This window comes from Xiphias gladius, chromosome 16 (genome assembly GCF_016859285.1).
Source record: "Xiphias gladius isolate SHS-SW01 ecotype Sanya breed wild chromosome 16, ASM1685928v1, whole genome shotgun sequence".
Classification (NCBI taxonomy): domain Eukaryota; kingdom Metazoa; phylum Chordata; class Actinopteri; order Istiophoriformes; family Xiphiidae; genus Xiphias; species Xiphias gladius.
In genome coordinates, this window is record NC_053415.1 from 3,293,915 (window position 1) to 3,309,887 (window position 15,973).

At 38.8% G+C, this 15,973-nt stretch overlaps 2 protein-coding genes and 2 non-coding genes across 4 annotated transcripts; all 4 read right to left on the reverse strand.

Moving 5' to 3' along the window:
- Window positions 1-1,012: 1,012 nt before the first annotated feature.
- ddx18 (DEAD (Asp-Glu-Ala-Asp) box polypeptide 18) lies at window positions 1,013-9,932 on the reverse strand. Its single transcript, XM_040148050.1, has 14 exons — window positions 9,737-9,932; window positions 9,133-9,309; window positions 8,845-9,036; window positions 6,201-6,336; window positions 5,889-5,989; window positions 5,255-5,454; window positions 3,990-4,104; window positions 3,359-3,498; window positions 2,797-2,958; window positions 2,531-2,683; window positions 2,156-2,269; window positions 1,936-1,992; window positions 1,645-1,822; window positions 1,013-1,466 (listed from the first exon to the last, which is right to left on the reverse strand). Exons 1-14 carry the CDS (start codon window positions 9,840-9,842, stop codon window positions 1,321-1,323), a joined length of 1,977 nt encoding a protein of 658 aa, XP_040003984.1. The 5' UTR covers window positions 9,843-9,932; the 3' UTR covers window positions 1,013-1,320.
- Window positions 6,511-6,643, reverse strand: LOC120802059. Its single transcript, XR_005709174.1, has one exon. It is a non-coding gene; the product is annotated as a small nucleolar RNA SNORA13 (small nucleolar RNA).
- Window positions 7,248-7,380, reverse strand: LOC120802053. Its single transcript, XR_005709167.1, has one exon. It is a non-coding gene; the product is annotated as a small nucleolar RNA SNORA13 (small nucleolar RNA).
- Window positions 9,933-11,845: 1,913 nt separating the features above from the next.
- On the reverse strand, window positions 11,846-15,818 carry LOC120801140. The gene is made up of 3 exons (XM_040147709.1): window positions 15,537-15,818; window positions 13,440-13,597; window positions 11,846-13,349 (listed from the first exon to the last, which is right to left on the reverse strand). Exons 1-3 carry the CDS (start codon window positions 15,712-15,714, stop codon window positions 12,582-12,584), a joined length of 1,104 nt encoding a protein of 367 aa, XP_040003643.1. The 5' UTR covers window positions 15,715-15,818; the 3' UTR covers window positions 11,846-12,581.
- Window positions 15,819-15,973: the final 155 nt, after the last annotated feature.

The following is a 15,973-nucleotide window of genomic DNA, read 5'->3' on the forward strand; positions in this document are numbered from 1 at the left end:
TAGTGAAGTTTAGGGAAAATCAGGTGTTCGTAGTCTGAAAAGTCACACCATTGTACCTCATTACTGTAACAAAAGGGGACACTACTGTTTTTACTGATTGTTTTGTACATAAGTGTTGATTTGTTTTTACTTTTTTTCTTCTAAAACTTTGGGATGTAAGAGATCCAGACAATACACAAGGTTTTTGAGTGGGAATAATTCTTTGAAAACAGTGCTCAGCTTGTCCTTTTTCAAAAGGGCTTTGTCCTTGGAGGAACTAAAGAATTGTATAGAACTGATCAATTGAAATCTGAATTATAAAGAGACATTTTTGGACAAAAAGGAAAATGTAATCATATACTGTGGAGCTTTACAATGAGCCTCAACTTTTTCTTGTGCATTGAACGGAAAATGTTTCACATCGCAGTTCTAAATGCAGTATGAACCTGACACTTTGCAGACTCCTAACAGCACTTTATAATTTATCCTGTGTATGGAGAGTATGATTCTGGGAGCCATGCGGGGTTCTTTTTTTAAAGGGAATAGTGTTTTTAACCTAAATGTTTTCATGAAGGGATTTTTTTTTTTTGAAGTTTCATTGCCAAGACTATAGATAACCCTCATTACACCTGTCCACACATACCAATCCATAAAGGAAAGTTGACAACACGGTACGTTTTGATTGTATGTATGCAATTTTATATTCACTTTTAAGCACAACCTCTTTAGAGCCGAGCCATCTCACACACCTGAAGCTCAATTTAATTCAGAATAAAGACACCAAAAGTTCCGTTTTGTCAAACGGACTTTGTGTCACTTAAGAGGAACATTTGGTTACTTCTGGGATTTCATTAAAAGGGTGCCTATAACTTTCCTGGATCCTGTTTTTATGCCTGCATGTTGCTTTTCTTTGTAACTTGTTTTATAAAATGCATAGCAAGAGTTCTTCAGCTGGACAGAAATGTATAGCTAATGCAATAAATGTAATACCAGACTCGCATAATAAAAGTGAGAACATCAGCATCTCACATGGTGATTTCAAGTGATTTCATTGTAATCAGCATTTACAAAGTCTGAACAAGTCAACAAATTAAGCATAGTAATAATAGACACTAATAGACATTTAATATTCCTGCCAGATGAAGAAATGCTAAAAAAGTGAGTCTATTTGTTGACCAGGGAGCTGAAAACTGGGTTTATAAATGATCTCTGAGGGAGATGTACCCTACGCACTCCATGGCCATCTGTTCAAAGCAGGAGGTTCTTGGAATAAAAAAGGGCAGTTCTTTGACGACAGTGGAAGAATCAGTCCAGGAAGAGAGTTACTAAGCTTGAAGGGATTCAGCGGGAGAACTGCCTCTTGTCACCCTTTCCTTTGTTGACGTGCTTGAAGATTTTGGACTTTTGCACGTTCTTGGACTTCTGGTAACCAAACCCACCTCCACCGCCTCGCTTCTGTAACTTTGCACCTTTACTGCTGTGGACGTCTGGGGAGGAAGAGCTTGGGTTAAGAAAAACACTGTATTTTCATCTGTTCCTGGCATTTTCCCCCCCTTTTGTTTCCCAATTGGGAAAAGAAAATTTTTTAAATTCAGTATTAACAAACCAACAACATCAATGTGCAGTGTTTAATGTGACTGTCTGTAGAACCACTACAAAGGATACTCAGATCAACATATGGGGGAACTTTGAAGCCAAATGAGAGTGCCACCATTGGGAGGTTGAGGGTGTTGACGTTGTAGATCTGTTTGAGCGAGTGGGAGTCATAAGCCCTCACGTAGGACTTGTAGGCCTCTTGAGCAGACTTGTGGAGGTAGTAGTTCTTCTCAATCAGCTTCTCCAGCTGAGGAACAACACAGTTTAAGATTAGACTGAAGCCGCCAGCCGGTCTTTGCATTTCATTTTTTAACTACAAATGTCTCAGACAACTTGAATTGAAGGATGTAGATTCCTTACCTGGGACTGGATATCAGAGATTTTACTCCAGGAAAATTCAAACTCACTCAATGGGACCTGAACAACATAAGACCCAAAGTGAATGGAACCAAATCTTAGATACACGGAACATAAACAGCTTGTTGGAGTCAAAATCTAGGTTGCAACAAAGGTTCCAAAAACATGGCAAAATGGAAGGTATCTAAATAACACTTGACTCAAAAGTAGCAGACATCGTTACCTTGGCCTGCTTAAGGAAGCGCAGGAAGCCGAGCTCCTCTGGGCGAAGGATGAGGAGCGCATGACCTCTTCCATTGATGCCTCGGGCTGTTCTGCCCACCCTGTGGATGTACTCCTGTGGACGGAGGGTAAAGCTTTAAAACGATCCTCCCCAAGTGCTTAGTTAAAGTGACCTTGACAAGTTATCAACTGACACCAAAGAGCTACTCTTTAAAAGCCAAGTAATTAAGATGTGTGTTTTACAATACAAATGAAAACGTATCCTGAAAATCAGTTCAAACTGTTTATGTGACGGATTTTTTTTTTAGGTTAAAAATAAAACACATGCGTAAAGAAAATAAAAAGGTCTCATAATAGCTTGTAATGGTCTTAATACCTTGGGGTCATCTGGGGGGTCGAACTGAACAATCCAGTCCACCTCAGGGATGTCCAGTCCTCGAGCTGCCACGTCTGTACACAGCAGGATGCCTGAATCGGCGTTGCAGAACTGGAAGAAGGTGGTGGTACGCTTGGTCTGCTTCTGCTTGCCCTGGGACACGGAATGATATGAAGAAAAACTTCTTACAAAAGCTGGCCCCGTGGATGAGGCTGTGACGTCTGAATACCATGTACCACTTGTGGATGCTGGAAGGTGAGACTTACATGGATGGCCATGACGGGCAGGTCGATGTAGTTGAGTAGCTCGTAGTGGAATTTCACAGACATACAAGAAGAGAAGAAGACCATCAGCTTCTTCTTACGGTTCTTCTTCAGGAAGGTGAAGAGCAGCAGGAATCGCTTCTCTGATGGGCACACCACATAACCCTGAAACACAGGCAAATTACTTCACACCAGTCTAGCGTGCTAAGGACCTTGGATGCCAAGACCGATACTGTGGCTATGCAGTAGGGCTGTCACTTTTTATTTGAAACTAGAACATTTGTTCGAATGTGGGGGAAAGTTTGTATTCTAACTAATCACCTGTGCAAATTTAAAATTTACAGTGTATAAGCAGAACGGACAGTTTGGAGTACTTTGCCTTGTGATCCAGCAGAGGGCGCTATAAAACTTCACTATCAGCTTGACCTATGGCACACCCCTTTGACCTATCAAGCTAGTAATGTTCCGTTGTTTGACAAGAAAACGGAAGCCACTAGCGAGGAAAGCCTTCCGGAGCAGACAACCGTGATAAGGGGTGACAGCCCTAGAATGCAGTGTGAAGTACCTGCTCCAGGCCATCAACAGTAGCGTTGTCTTTGTTGTCATCCACCCCGACGTAGAGGGGCTCTTTCTTCAGGGATATGCGAGCTAAGTCCTCCACCTTACGGGTCTGAGTGGCTGAAAACAGCATGGTCTGTCGCCTCTCTGGAGAAAACGCAGGCAGTAACATTAAACCAGGATTCAGAGAGATAACACCATGGGTCAGTGTTTTTTTTACTGTACACATACTGTATATAATTTGGCATTCCATCTATTTTTCACCAAGAGTTGTAATGGTCATGCAGAGTACAACACGGCCTGTAAAAGCAGTTATTCAGGCTGAGAAAACAACCCTGACTGTGTTTGGATCTGGCAAGCAGGGATGGTCTAATAAAAAATGCTACGAAGTTGCAAGTTCCATTCCGGAAAGGATCTTGGGTCTTTTTGTAGAGGACTATTATGGACTAAAAGTCAGCATCTCTCTGCTTCTGTTATAGCAATTATGACCATTTAAAAAAAAAAACAACAACATGTCTCTTACAAGTTTCCTCATTTCACTGAAATGCTGCACTAAATTGCTGGAGTACTCCTTTAACAAAACTATACAAACGCATTTCAGTCACAGAGGAAAGAGCCTGATGGCAACGGATACGTACTCGGCAGCAGTTTGATGATCTGCTTCAGTTCCTCCTCGAAGCCCACCTCTAAGATGCGGTCAGCTTCGTCAATAATCAGACACTGTAGGTTCTTGAACATGAACCCAGGGGTATTCTGGAGATACAAGAAAGACATGTTTGAAATATTCTCATCAAGGTATTAAAAACACACACAAATCCAATTACCACCTCAGGGTTGTTGTCCTCCACCAACCAGTCAAGTTGCAGTTTACATCCATGTCTGTCCAGACTCACATAATATATGTAGTGAAGACTTTGAAGGAATTTTGATAAAAGATATTAGGTGTATTTTTTTTGGCAAAATGGGAGTTATCATTATGTGGACATGTATGATTCCAGTGACCAACTTCCAGTGAGAAACTTCCTTTCTTCACTTAGAGGCTATGTTTCACACGCATTTTCAACCCAGCAGCACAGAAGATCTAAGGTGGGCACCCAAGATTAGTGTCACCTATTCAGTATCTGTATTGAATAAAGGCCAGAAAAGTGCTTTTGCAGAACATTATGATAACAGTTAAATTGACCTTTGACCTTTGGGATATAAAATGCCATCTCTTCATCTTTTTATCTTATTGGACATTTGTGTGAAATTTGGTCATAAATATTGTATGACTTCCTGAGTTATGGCCAAAAATGTTGTTTTTGAGGAAACAGTGACCTTGACCTTTGACCTCTGAAGACCTAACTAATCAGTTAATCTTGGGGTCCAACTAGACATGTGTGCCAGATGTAATGAAATTCCCTCCAGGTGTTCCTGATGTATCGCTTTTAAAAGAATGGGCCGAACGTGAGGTTGCAGTGACGTCTGACCACCAAGATCTAATCAGTTCATCTTTGAGGCAAAGTCAACATTTTGAAGAAATTCCCTCAAGGCCTTTCTGAGATATGGCGTTCTTGAGAATAGGACGGACAACCCAAAACCATAATGCCTCTGGCAACGGCTGATGTTGGCGCACCGGCATAAAAACTGTACATAAAGTATTGATGGTAGTAACACATCAGGAAACAGTGATTCTGTGTTTGATGAATGTGTCAATACCAACCCAATTCTACAAAGTGTAATGATAGATGATGATAATCAATAATAATATATATGGATAATGAACTGTTTGATATACCATCTGTGTGTGAACTCATATTTCAGTCTCTACAGTACTACACTACTCTGTACATATCGTGATTCCAGAAACACTGGAAGAAATGTTGCTGAGTCCTAAGCCCCCTAAGGACTCCTCCCAGCTGACCTGTAGGTGGTCCAGCAGGCGACCAGGTGTAGCCACCAGGATGTTTACACCGTTGGCCAGTTTTTGGGCCTCAGCTGAGCGGTTGCTGCCGCCCATGATCAAACCATAAGTGTGCACATGGTGTGTCATCAGCTCCTTCAGCACACCGTAGGTCTGCATTGCCAACTCGCGTGTGGGCGACAGGATCACCACACCAGTGCCTGAACAAAGGAGGACGAGAAAATTAGGTAGGCACTAAAAAAGAGACTTACAAATCTCAGATTACATAATGCAGTGTGATACATTAGGAAGAGAAATGCTGTCCCCTCTCTCAACAGCCCACAATGTGCTAAAGCTATGAAACATTGGGGAGAAACTGATGCTGCTGCATAGCACAGCTGAGCTGTTTGCACTACCTGCTACTGCCAGATACGGTTTATACAGTGCATTCTGCTTGTACTGTTTTACTTAATTGCTACTTTGCTACTTCTCTGTACTGTATTGTATTGGTTCTGTTGCTGCACTTCACATCCACTGATCTGTTGCACCCTTTATTACTGCCTGACATCGGCTCACATTGCTTACAATTGTACTTATGCAACAGTACTAAAGATATTCTATTCTATTCTAAATGACATGTTGACAGGAGCATTACCGTTCCTGGGCATGAACTTGAGTTTGTAGATGAGTTCTATAGATGGGATGAGGAAGGCCAAGGTTTTACCGCTGCCTGTCTTGGCTGCGGCCAGCACATCCCTACAGATTCGCAAAACGAAAAAACAGAAACACAGTTGAAGTGTCTACAAAGTCACAAAACAACTCTGGTATAACTGCCTGTTCTGACTATCTAAAAATTTGTGATTAAATTATAAATGATGATGCTAAAACATTTATAATCACTATTACATTATAATACATCAATTCCGGTTTTACAAATGTTCCACAAGAACTTTCCCTCCAGACTGACCTTCCTTCCAGCAGGGGACGAATACTTTTGTGCTGGATCTCGGTCATGTGTTCAAAGCCCATCTGCTTCACTCCTTTCAGCGTGTTCTCACTCACCAACCCATCAAGAGAGGCAAACGATGTGTCCTCAAATGCTCCTGAAGACACAGTAAATAACAGAATAATTGAAAGGCTTTCCTAAAAGCAAATTTTATTTTAAAAAAAGGTCAAGATAACGCTTACCGAAATAGCATGAATATACATTAGAATTTTTTTTTTTTTTTTTAACTATTCTCTTGAAGAAGACAAGATAATCAAACTAGTCAAGACAAACATGTCCTTGCAGCTACTCCTGTCAGAGGAATAACAGTTGATTCCTCCTAAAGACAGCCACAAGCGTCTCTGTATGCCTTAGTTGACACCCCATTCATGATGGAAACACTGAAAGGGCAACACATAAAGGCAACACAGCTGAATTTAGCTCTTAGTTTCCAGTGCATGTGTGTATGTAGACTAAACAGTTAAGAGTTATAAAACTGATTTCTTTAATGTCATACAAGTAAGAAACTTAGTTAAATGAAACACAGTTGAAGTGTCTACAAAGTCACAAAACAACTCTGGTATAACTGCCTGTTCTGACTATCTAAAAATTTGTGATTAAATTATAAATGATGATGCTAAAACATTTATAATCACTATTACATTATAATACATCAATTCCGGTTTTACAAATGTTCCACAAGAACTTTCCCTCCAGACTGACCTTCCTTCCAGCAGGGGACGAATACTTTTGTGCTGGATCTCGGTCATGTGTTCAAAGCCCATCTGCTTCACTCCTTTCAGCGTGTTCTCACTCACCAACCCAGCAAGAGAGGCAAACGATGTGTCCTCAAATGCTCCTGAAGACACAGTAAATAACAGAATAATTGAAAGGCTTTCCTAAAAGCAAATTTTATTTTAAAAAAAGGTCAAGATAACGCTTACCGAAATAGCATGAATATACATTAGAATTTTTTTTTTTTAAACTATTCTCTTGAAGAAGACAAGATAATCAAACTAGTCAAGACAAACATGTCCTTGCAGCTACTCCTGTCAGAGGAATAACAGTTGATTCCTCCTAAAGACAGCCACAAGCGTCTCTGTATGCCTTAGTTGACACCCCATTCATGATGGAAACACTGAAAGGGCAACACATAAAGGCAACACAGCTGAATTTAGCTCTTAGTTTCCAGTGCATGTGTGTATGTAGACTAAACAGTTAAGAGTTATAAAACTGATTTCTTTAATGTCATACAAGTAAGAAACTTAGTTAAATGAAACACAGTTGACAGCTGGATCTCTGCCAATATGCATCCAAAATAATCCAGTTCAAGGTGTAACCATGGCCTTGTTCCTACATGGAATATGCAGCATTGCTGGTTTCTTTTATTTGTTAAAGTAATGGCCTTTTGGCATTCAAGCAACTTAACATTAAATCCATAATAGCTTCATTCAAAAATGAAAGGACCATTACTGATAGAGTTACAATGTTCATGCTATATTTGAGACCTTGCACGTGAGAGGCAACACTGCTGGAGAACAGTGATAAATTTGGAGATAATGAAATGAAGGGAGGATTTTAAACCCCATTTTGCAGTTGAATGACACTTTGGTTTAATTAATCACTTTTGTAAACGCAAGGGACGTGTCCAACTAACCCTGTATCTACAGCTCCTAGGTAAAGTAAAAAATACCAAGATATGAGACTCATCTAATTCCTATTTCCTTAAATGCTACATGTAAAACCATTTCACTGGATATGTATGCCAGAAATTGGTTTGAATGAAATTTAAGTCATTCAGGTTCATTCAAGTTTTTTGCTGAAATAGAAACTTGCTCATTATGACTCAATGCATTTTCTAGGTATTCCTGCTGACGGTAGCAACAGTGTTTGCTACAGGTCTGATGGTAGAGTGTGAAACTCCATGATAGACATACGCATTAGACATGCACAGTGCATTGTGGCTCAAGTCTCATCTGTAGTTTATAATATAACAGCTGCAACCATATACAATAAAGTTATAATTAATGTTACCATCTACAGCCAGCAGAAAATAATATTAAAAAGGGAACTGAAATGAATGCTAGTTAAGACTTTTAGACCTACAAATACTCTGATAGCAGTGCTCTTAGACAGTGGAACCAGGCGGGTATTTGACACCTCTTTCTGTGTATCTAAGTTAATGCTGCTATTGCTTCCCTTTCACGTGACAGCAGTCACTTCAGACTCGAGCCTTGTTGTAAGTGTTACAATGTCTGACCAAGTCCAACTTTATTATCCAAGTCATATTGCTCTTGTAACACTTACGGTAAACTGCCCTAACATTTACATAAGAAGAGCATGCCTGAAGTGGACTTAAAAGTAAATTGGAAATGAATAAATCTGCATAATCTGTTTTTTCTTTGTTTCTTACCTTTGAACTTTTTACAGTGACTTGTTTGTAAAACACAGACATATTTGCACAGTAAGGCAAACTATGCACTCTCTCACTACAGAGCCTGTCCGGCCACGACACCTCCTGCAAAACTGCTTCTTATAATCTTCTGAATTCAGTTAATGGAGATCCTTTCAGTAAAACTGCTAAAGACTGGGATCTGCAGGGAGCAGACATTTACTTATTTAATACCTGTTAATCCAGATGGTAATTCAGGTTGATCTTCCTCTTCATCATCTCCCTCTTCAGTTTCGTCGTCGTCGTCCTCCTCCTCGTCTGCAGCTGCCTCTGGTTTGTCAGTAGCCTGTTCTCCATCTTCATCTGCTACTTCCTCCACCTCTTCCTCTTCTCCAGCCTCTTTTACTGTTTTGGTCTTCTTCTCAGCTAGAATGACAATCGTGACATTCATGTTTGTTAGCTATCACAAAGAAAAAAATGCAGTTTGTCCATTTCAAGTAGGCAGACTGTTCTAGCCCATACCTGGAGATTCAGCAGTGTCTGTCTGCTTCCGTTTTTTCTTTTTCTTCTTCTGCGGCGGAGTTCTCTCTGCTATGGTCCCTTCCAGTGATATCCCATTCTGCTTCTGTTTCTTCCCGGGCGCCTTACAAGTAGTTGCTGGTTCCTCACAACATGCCTCTTTCAGTCGGTTTGAGCTTCCTGACAAAGACATTACACCGCAACACATTTACGATATCACTCAAATTATGTAGAATGAACTGTTAATAATGATGTATATATAATAACGATGCTATTAAGTAAAATATTAATGGCGAACTCTGGAAACTTGGATATGCTACCGTGCTACAGAGCTAAATGTTTACCCAGCTAAATCAAGCCGATAAATGATAGACATGTGTTACAAATCCCCATGATATTTACAATTATAAAATGTTATGAATTGATACCTGCTTGTGAACTCTCACAATTTAAAACATTAACTTTTCACCGATATGACGAGCTCCCAATTAAAAATCATGCCGTGAGGAGCTAACGCAGCTAGCTTAGCTGGTGAGGTTCGTCATGGCTTCAGAAACACACAAAAAAAGCAGTAACAACAGAGTATTCTTTTATTTACAGCACGTACCGCTCTCCTCGTCCTCTTCCCGTTTCTTAAGTAGCTTCCGCTCTTTGTTCTTTTCACTTCTCTTCTGAATTTTCTTGCGGAGAAGCTTCATCTGTAGGTCCGCCATGGTAACGGTGCACGGCACACGTGTGAATGAGTTTGTTCAGGACCCTTCAAGGAACCACTCTTCATTGCCTGAATGAAAATCCAAAGGACCTCGCATGTAGCTCAGGCAAACAAAATGCCTCGAGAAAAGACTCTTTCCCATGAGAGGAAATAAAGGAAAATAAATTTTTAAAAAAGTGGCATTGAGCTAAAAACCCACTTTTCAATTAAAACACGTTGATATGAAACCTGTAGCTATAACGTGGCTATATAACCCAGCATATAGCTATACAAAGTTTCTGATAAACAAAACCCCTTTAACACTGATGAGTAACTTGAGTACAGGACATTAACTAGTGTTAATGTCAGTATTTAAGGCTCATTTCTAATGTCATACAAGATAGTGACAGCTATTATTTGTGTGGTGTCCAGTAGATTTTTCAGTATATTTGATATGATATATTTTGGATATATATAAAATATGTATTTTTAAAATATGAATAAAATATATATTTGAAATTATTTATGTACATTTATGTCATTTCAGCCTAAGAGAAGTCTAATAAAATGCATGTCAGCGTATAACATAAATAATCTGCACAAGTTATGTGAATCATTTCCATGAAAGGAGTGAGGAGCTGTCCAGTTACCTGTTTTAATGTTGTGGCTGATTTATCGCTGTACAAATGTAGGCTACATTTCATATAGTCTGTAAATTATGTGGTGCCTTTTCACTGAATCTATGAATAATTTGTTGTAGAGAGTTCAGACAAGGTCATAAAACTGAAATGTCACCATCATCACCTCCATAAAACATCCAAAAACTTATTCAAGAAAGCTAAATAATATTTGAGTCTGAGAGACAACAAAAAAAATGAGCATATGTTGAAACATACAATAGCAAATGAACCTCATCATCCTCCATTAAGAACCCAGAGTGGAGGACATGAACTGCAGAAAATCTGGAATATAAATATCTACAATTTTGTGTGAGCAAAATGCCCATTTGCAAAAAATGTAACGAAGATGAGCTATCAGACTGTTTTAAGGGAGGTAAACAGCTTGTTCAGATACAACTACATCATTTTACTTCTGCATGTTAGATTTTATTGAGCAGTTACTCTCCAGTGAAACTGTAAAATCAGCTTCAGTTCTCATTGCTGACATTACAAGGCATATTGTATGCATTCATATCCACCATGAAATCAAGAGGGTTTGGATATTTAAAAATACAGTAGTCTACATTTGCAAAATAAGACAACAGTGTATATCTTTGTACTGACTATAATAAAGCACATTCATTTCTTAAAACATGGCCGTATAAGTCCTTCTGTAGTGTGCAAAGACTCGTGAAAAAGGAGCACATTGATGCAACATTTTTCGCACCAAATTATTTGAACATTATACTGAATATGGTTAGGATCCACGTCACCTCTGTGGATGCAAAAAAAGAAGAAAAAACACCATAAAATTAGAGTTTGTATAACTCTATATATTTGTATAAAATTACTATTTGCAGAGTGTGTGACCTCTTCTTTTTTTCTTTTTTCATTCAGGTATCTGCGGCTTCCTATTTTTGTCATTATCAGTGAGTGACACATTAAAGGTATATATGCCAGCATAGGTTGTATTTTTACTGCTTAAGTTTGAATTTTTCAGGAGAATAAGATTTTTGTTAAATTAAATGCAGTGTCTTTAAAATCATAATCTTCTGTATGTCAAATTCAGTGTTAATTTGGGCTCAGCAAAATTCTGGTCAGATGTATTATCCTACATGAAAAGCATATTCAGATAAATAATATTTGTCTCTTCCCTGAGACATCTTTTATTCTCACATAACCTATCAATTATATTTCAACAGAATCCAGTGTGAATTAAAATATGAATTTGCTGGCATGGGCAGTATACATGGAGTAATTTCTGCTCTATGGGAGATGGGGAAATTACATAAGAATATATACATAACAATATAATTTCGACAAACATTCAATACTTAGTCCTATGAATAATATGAATCCAACCCAGTCGAGTTTCTGACTTTTTATTGTTGCAATGTTAATTCCAAAGTATTGAAAAGTACTGTTTCTAGAAATATCACTCTCTGGTCTAGGTCGGATTTCATACTCACAGAGTATGAACACAGAGGAGAACGGGTGAAAACAAGTATTTTCTCTTTGATAAGAGCAGAACATCAAAACATGTATAAAGCCTCATCTTTTTGAGTCGTGTCACACAGTGCCCACTGCCTTGTGTTTAAAGTTCAGAATTGTCCATACCTTGGCTACACTTGCAAGTTTTCTGGCTAGCAGACATCCAAAAGTTATTCCAGTGTTTAATAGCACACTTAAGGTAAACGTAGACCAGGTATGAATTATTTTGAAAGATTTCTGATGCACCCATTCTTTAGAAATTCAAATTATGTGTGAAAAGTCATTTAGATGGGGTCCTTGGTATTGTAATTTAGTGTCCTTAAGTCCACTGATACCTGTTTATCCTGGTAATTGCCCTTTTAACAATATCAATATGATTCACATCTGAATCCCTCTACAAAATGCAACTAAGTGCTAATAAGTAACAAATGTCAGGACTTCCGTATGGCAAAGAGGGCAATTGGGAACAACACTTTGCAGTATCCGTTTTCTACTGTTATCATTTGCTGCTGACTAACTGAGGTGTTCCTGGCCTTAAGTAGCTTACTAACCTACACCTACTGACTGTGTCAACTGTATTAAGGAAAACAGTAAACTCCGTATGTTAAATTTTAAGCCAAAGCAAGTGTGTCCTCCTCGAGTTTAACTATGTTTGGCTCTGTCTCTCTCTTGATCTCAGAAGCCTGAAAAAGAACCTGAGAGCCGTTTTCAGTCATCCCCTCCAGTGCTTGGCCTTGCTGGACAGGCTGCAATAACTGACTCCTGCCCATTCTCCTCATGTGCTTGATCTCCTCCCATCTCTGCATCCTCCTTCCAAGCTCAGACCCTTCATTCTTTCTCTTCAAAAACCTCTGCCTCCAAGAGAGGTCTGTCTGTGAACACGACTGTTGAGGCCGGGAGCAGCTGTGTGTACTCTCCCCCAGCATGGGCATTGATGGCACTCGTGCACATCGTCTCTGCACGTCCTCTTCCACCGCTTTGAACACCAGGTCGGTCATATCTCTGCGAAGTCTCATGAGCACCATAGGGTCTTTAATCTGCCGCATATCAGCTAACATAACCTCTGAAAACTGGTTTAGTATGTCATGTTTGGATGTGTTTGGTGCAGCTCTTTGATTGGGTTGATCAGCAGAACTATCATCATTGTGATGGTGTGGACAGCTCAAAGAGATCACCTCTGTGACTTGAGGGTGTGGGTTTGGACAGTCCAGGGAAGCAGGATTCGGGGTGGAGGTAACAGACTGGTGTTCATCATTCAGATCTTGCCCAGTCACATCAGCATCCAGTGGGCTACCAAATGAGCTTCCCATCTCCTGGTCAAAACATCCTTCGGTCTCCGGCTCATCATCATCCTCTTCCCGATCATCAAACTTTTCCTCCTGCAAATAGAGAACACAGAAACATAAAGATCTGCAGTTAAGATCTGCAGGGAAGCATCTGCTGGCTTTCTTGCATTAGTTTCCACTTACCAGATATGAATCACCTCGCCGGCGAACTATATAAGGCCTCAAGAAATCAAGTTTCTCCCTAAGCATTTTCTGTTGCACAGTGCTGACTCTCTCCGGATGCCATAGCACCCTCCCGTACTGGGTCCGGAGCGATCTTGATCTTCTCTCAACATCAGATACTGCATGGAAAAGGTGAAGATATGTCATAGTAAAATATGCAAAATGTGACTGAATAGCACTATAGTAGTAAAGAAGAAGTATGGATAAACAACAAACATAAAAACCCTCATTCCTACTTCAGTTTAAACTTGTTTGAAAGTGTTTTTCTATATCTTGGACAGTGCCCACTGTAAATGTACACGATTTAACGTTATGCCAGCCAATTCCCGTGTCTTCCATAATTGAAAAACTGGGATAAACTGGGTTCAGCTGGGTTCGTACCCTCCAACACATCCCCTGTGCTTGCTTGTTTTTTCAGGACTTGATGCAGCAGTGTCATTCTACAGATGGAGTGGAAATTGGGCCTCAACATTTTCAAAAAATGAACTTTGTTTTTTGTTGATTGCAACACTGTGATAATGAATGTAGGTACTAAATCATCAGAAAATACAATTACTCCATCTCAGGATATTAAACCAGAGATTCCACGAGTTGTGTTTCCTGACATGCACACCATTTTTTGCAACCCTGTTACCAAAGTGTAGGCAGATGTCTGACAGGCATATAAAAATGAATTTCAATCAAACTTTACGTTTTGTAGACACGGTGCATTGACACTTCAGAATATCATAATTAAACACTCCATTCCAAATGTATTTTCTGTATTTCCCATGTTTTGCCACTTTTCATAGTATTTGCAGGATTTGAATATATAACCCTTTTTCTGATATTGACAACTATAAGTAAGAATTCCATGTAAGAAGTTGTTACTGTAAGACTCATAACAATAAATTGATGGTTAAAAGAAAATTTTATTTTAAAAAAAAGTTTCAGAGACAGAGTTATAGGGTGAACTTAAGATAACACGGTTGCACCAAACTGTAACCTAGTTTACATATGTATATATATATAAATATATACACGTGTATATATATATATATATATACACGTGTATACAATATATATTTACACATATATACATACACACACACACACAAATATATATATATATATATATATATATATATACATACATTCACACACACACACACACACACACACACACACACACACACACACACACACACACACACACACACACATATATATACACACACACATACATACATACATACATACATATATATATATATATATATATATATATATATATATATACACACATACATTGAAGAGAAATAATGTAATATTCAATATTTCTAACAATAAGATTAGTAACAGGGTTGCACCATTAAGGTTTACAAAAGCAGGTAACACTGAAATTTTTGTGAAAATAAAGAAATTGAAGAGAGGGTACTTACATTTGTTCTGCCCATAATGCAGAAAGGATGTTACACGGCTATTTCCTGATTTATGAGTCTGATTTATGAAATGTTCCGTTTGTGAAATAGGGGGATATTTGTTTGATAACTGGGTTAAGTGTGGGGCATGGGTTAACAGTACTTTTTAATTAGTAAAATAAAACTTTTTCAAAACAAATAGCATATGTATAGAGTACATCTAGGGGCACATGGAATGTGAACCGCTCTGTGATAGACTGACAGTCTTTCCAGATTGTACCCCCCGCCACGGATAAGCGGTATAGCTAGTGGATTGATGGATACTTCATGCTGACGTTCAAAGTGGACAGGTGGGACACACCAAAATTGCTGTTTCAATGGGGGGCACAGACAATGTGTGCATGGTTTTGGTTGATTAATAAATGATTTCCGTACTTATTCCCCAAGTTACAGTACTGTTAATGTCACTCTTCACAATGTTACATTTGTTGTTGTTTTTTTAATTAAAAAAAATAAAATAAATTTAAACTAATGATGGGACATTAATTCAACTCCATTCGTGGAATGACACAGCACACACTGGAACGAAATGCAGCATCAAAACACTACTTGTTTATTTTTTTATTTTTTATTTTTTTAAATACCATTACGTTCTTACCAGGCTTTCCGATGGACAGCGCGAACTCGGTCCACAGCTTTGTCTTCAAATCCTTGTCGTAGTAAGAATCCACCGAGGAATTAAAAAGGCAATCATGTTTGCGCCAGAAATCTATTAGCATGTTGTCCATTGTAGGGCCCCAGTGTGGTCCCCGTATCTGACCCCGAAAGTGCGTCATAGTCTATAGACTAAACTCCCGTTATTTACCATAATATATTTTGCCTACACCGGTTGATCTCACGGATTATGTTTTGCTTCTTCTTTAGTTTTGCTTCAGCCCGGATAGGATCAAAATTCAAAGGACCATTACTGCCACCACCTGATCTGGAGTGAGGACTGGCGGTTCAAGAGTACATATTCTGATTTTTTTACTTAAAAAAAAAAAAAATCTTTTAATCTATTTATTTTGTGCACAGAAATTAGAATAAAGTCTATCC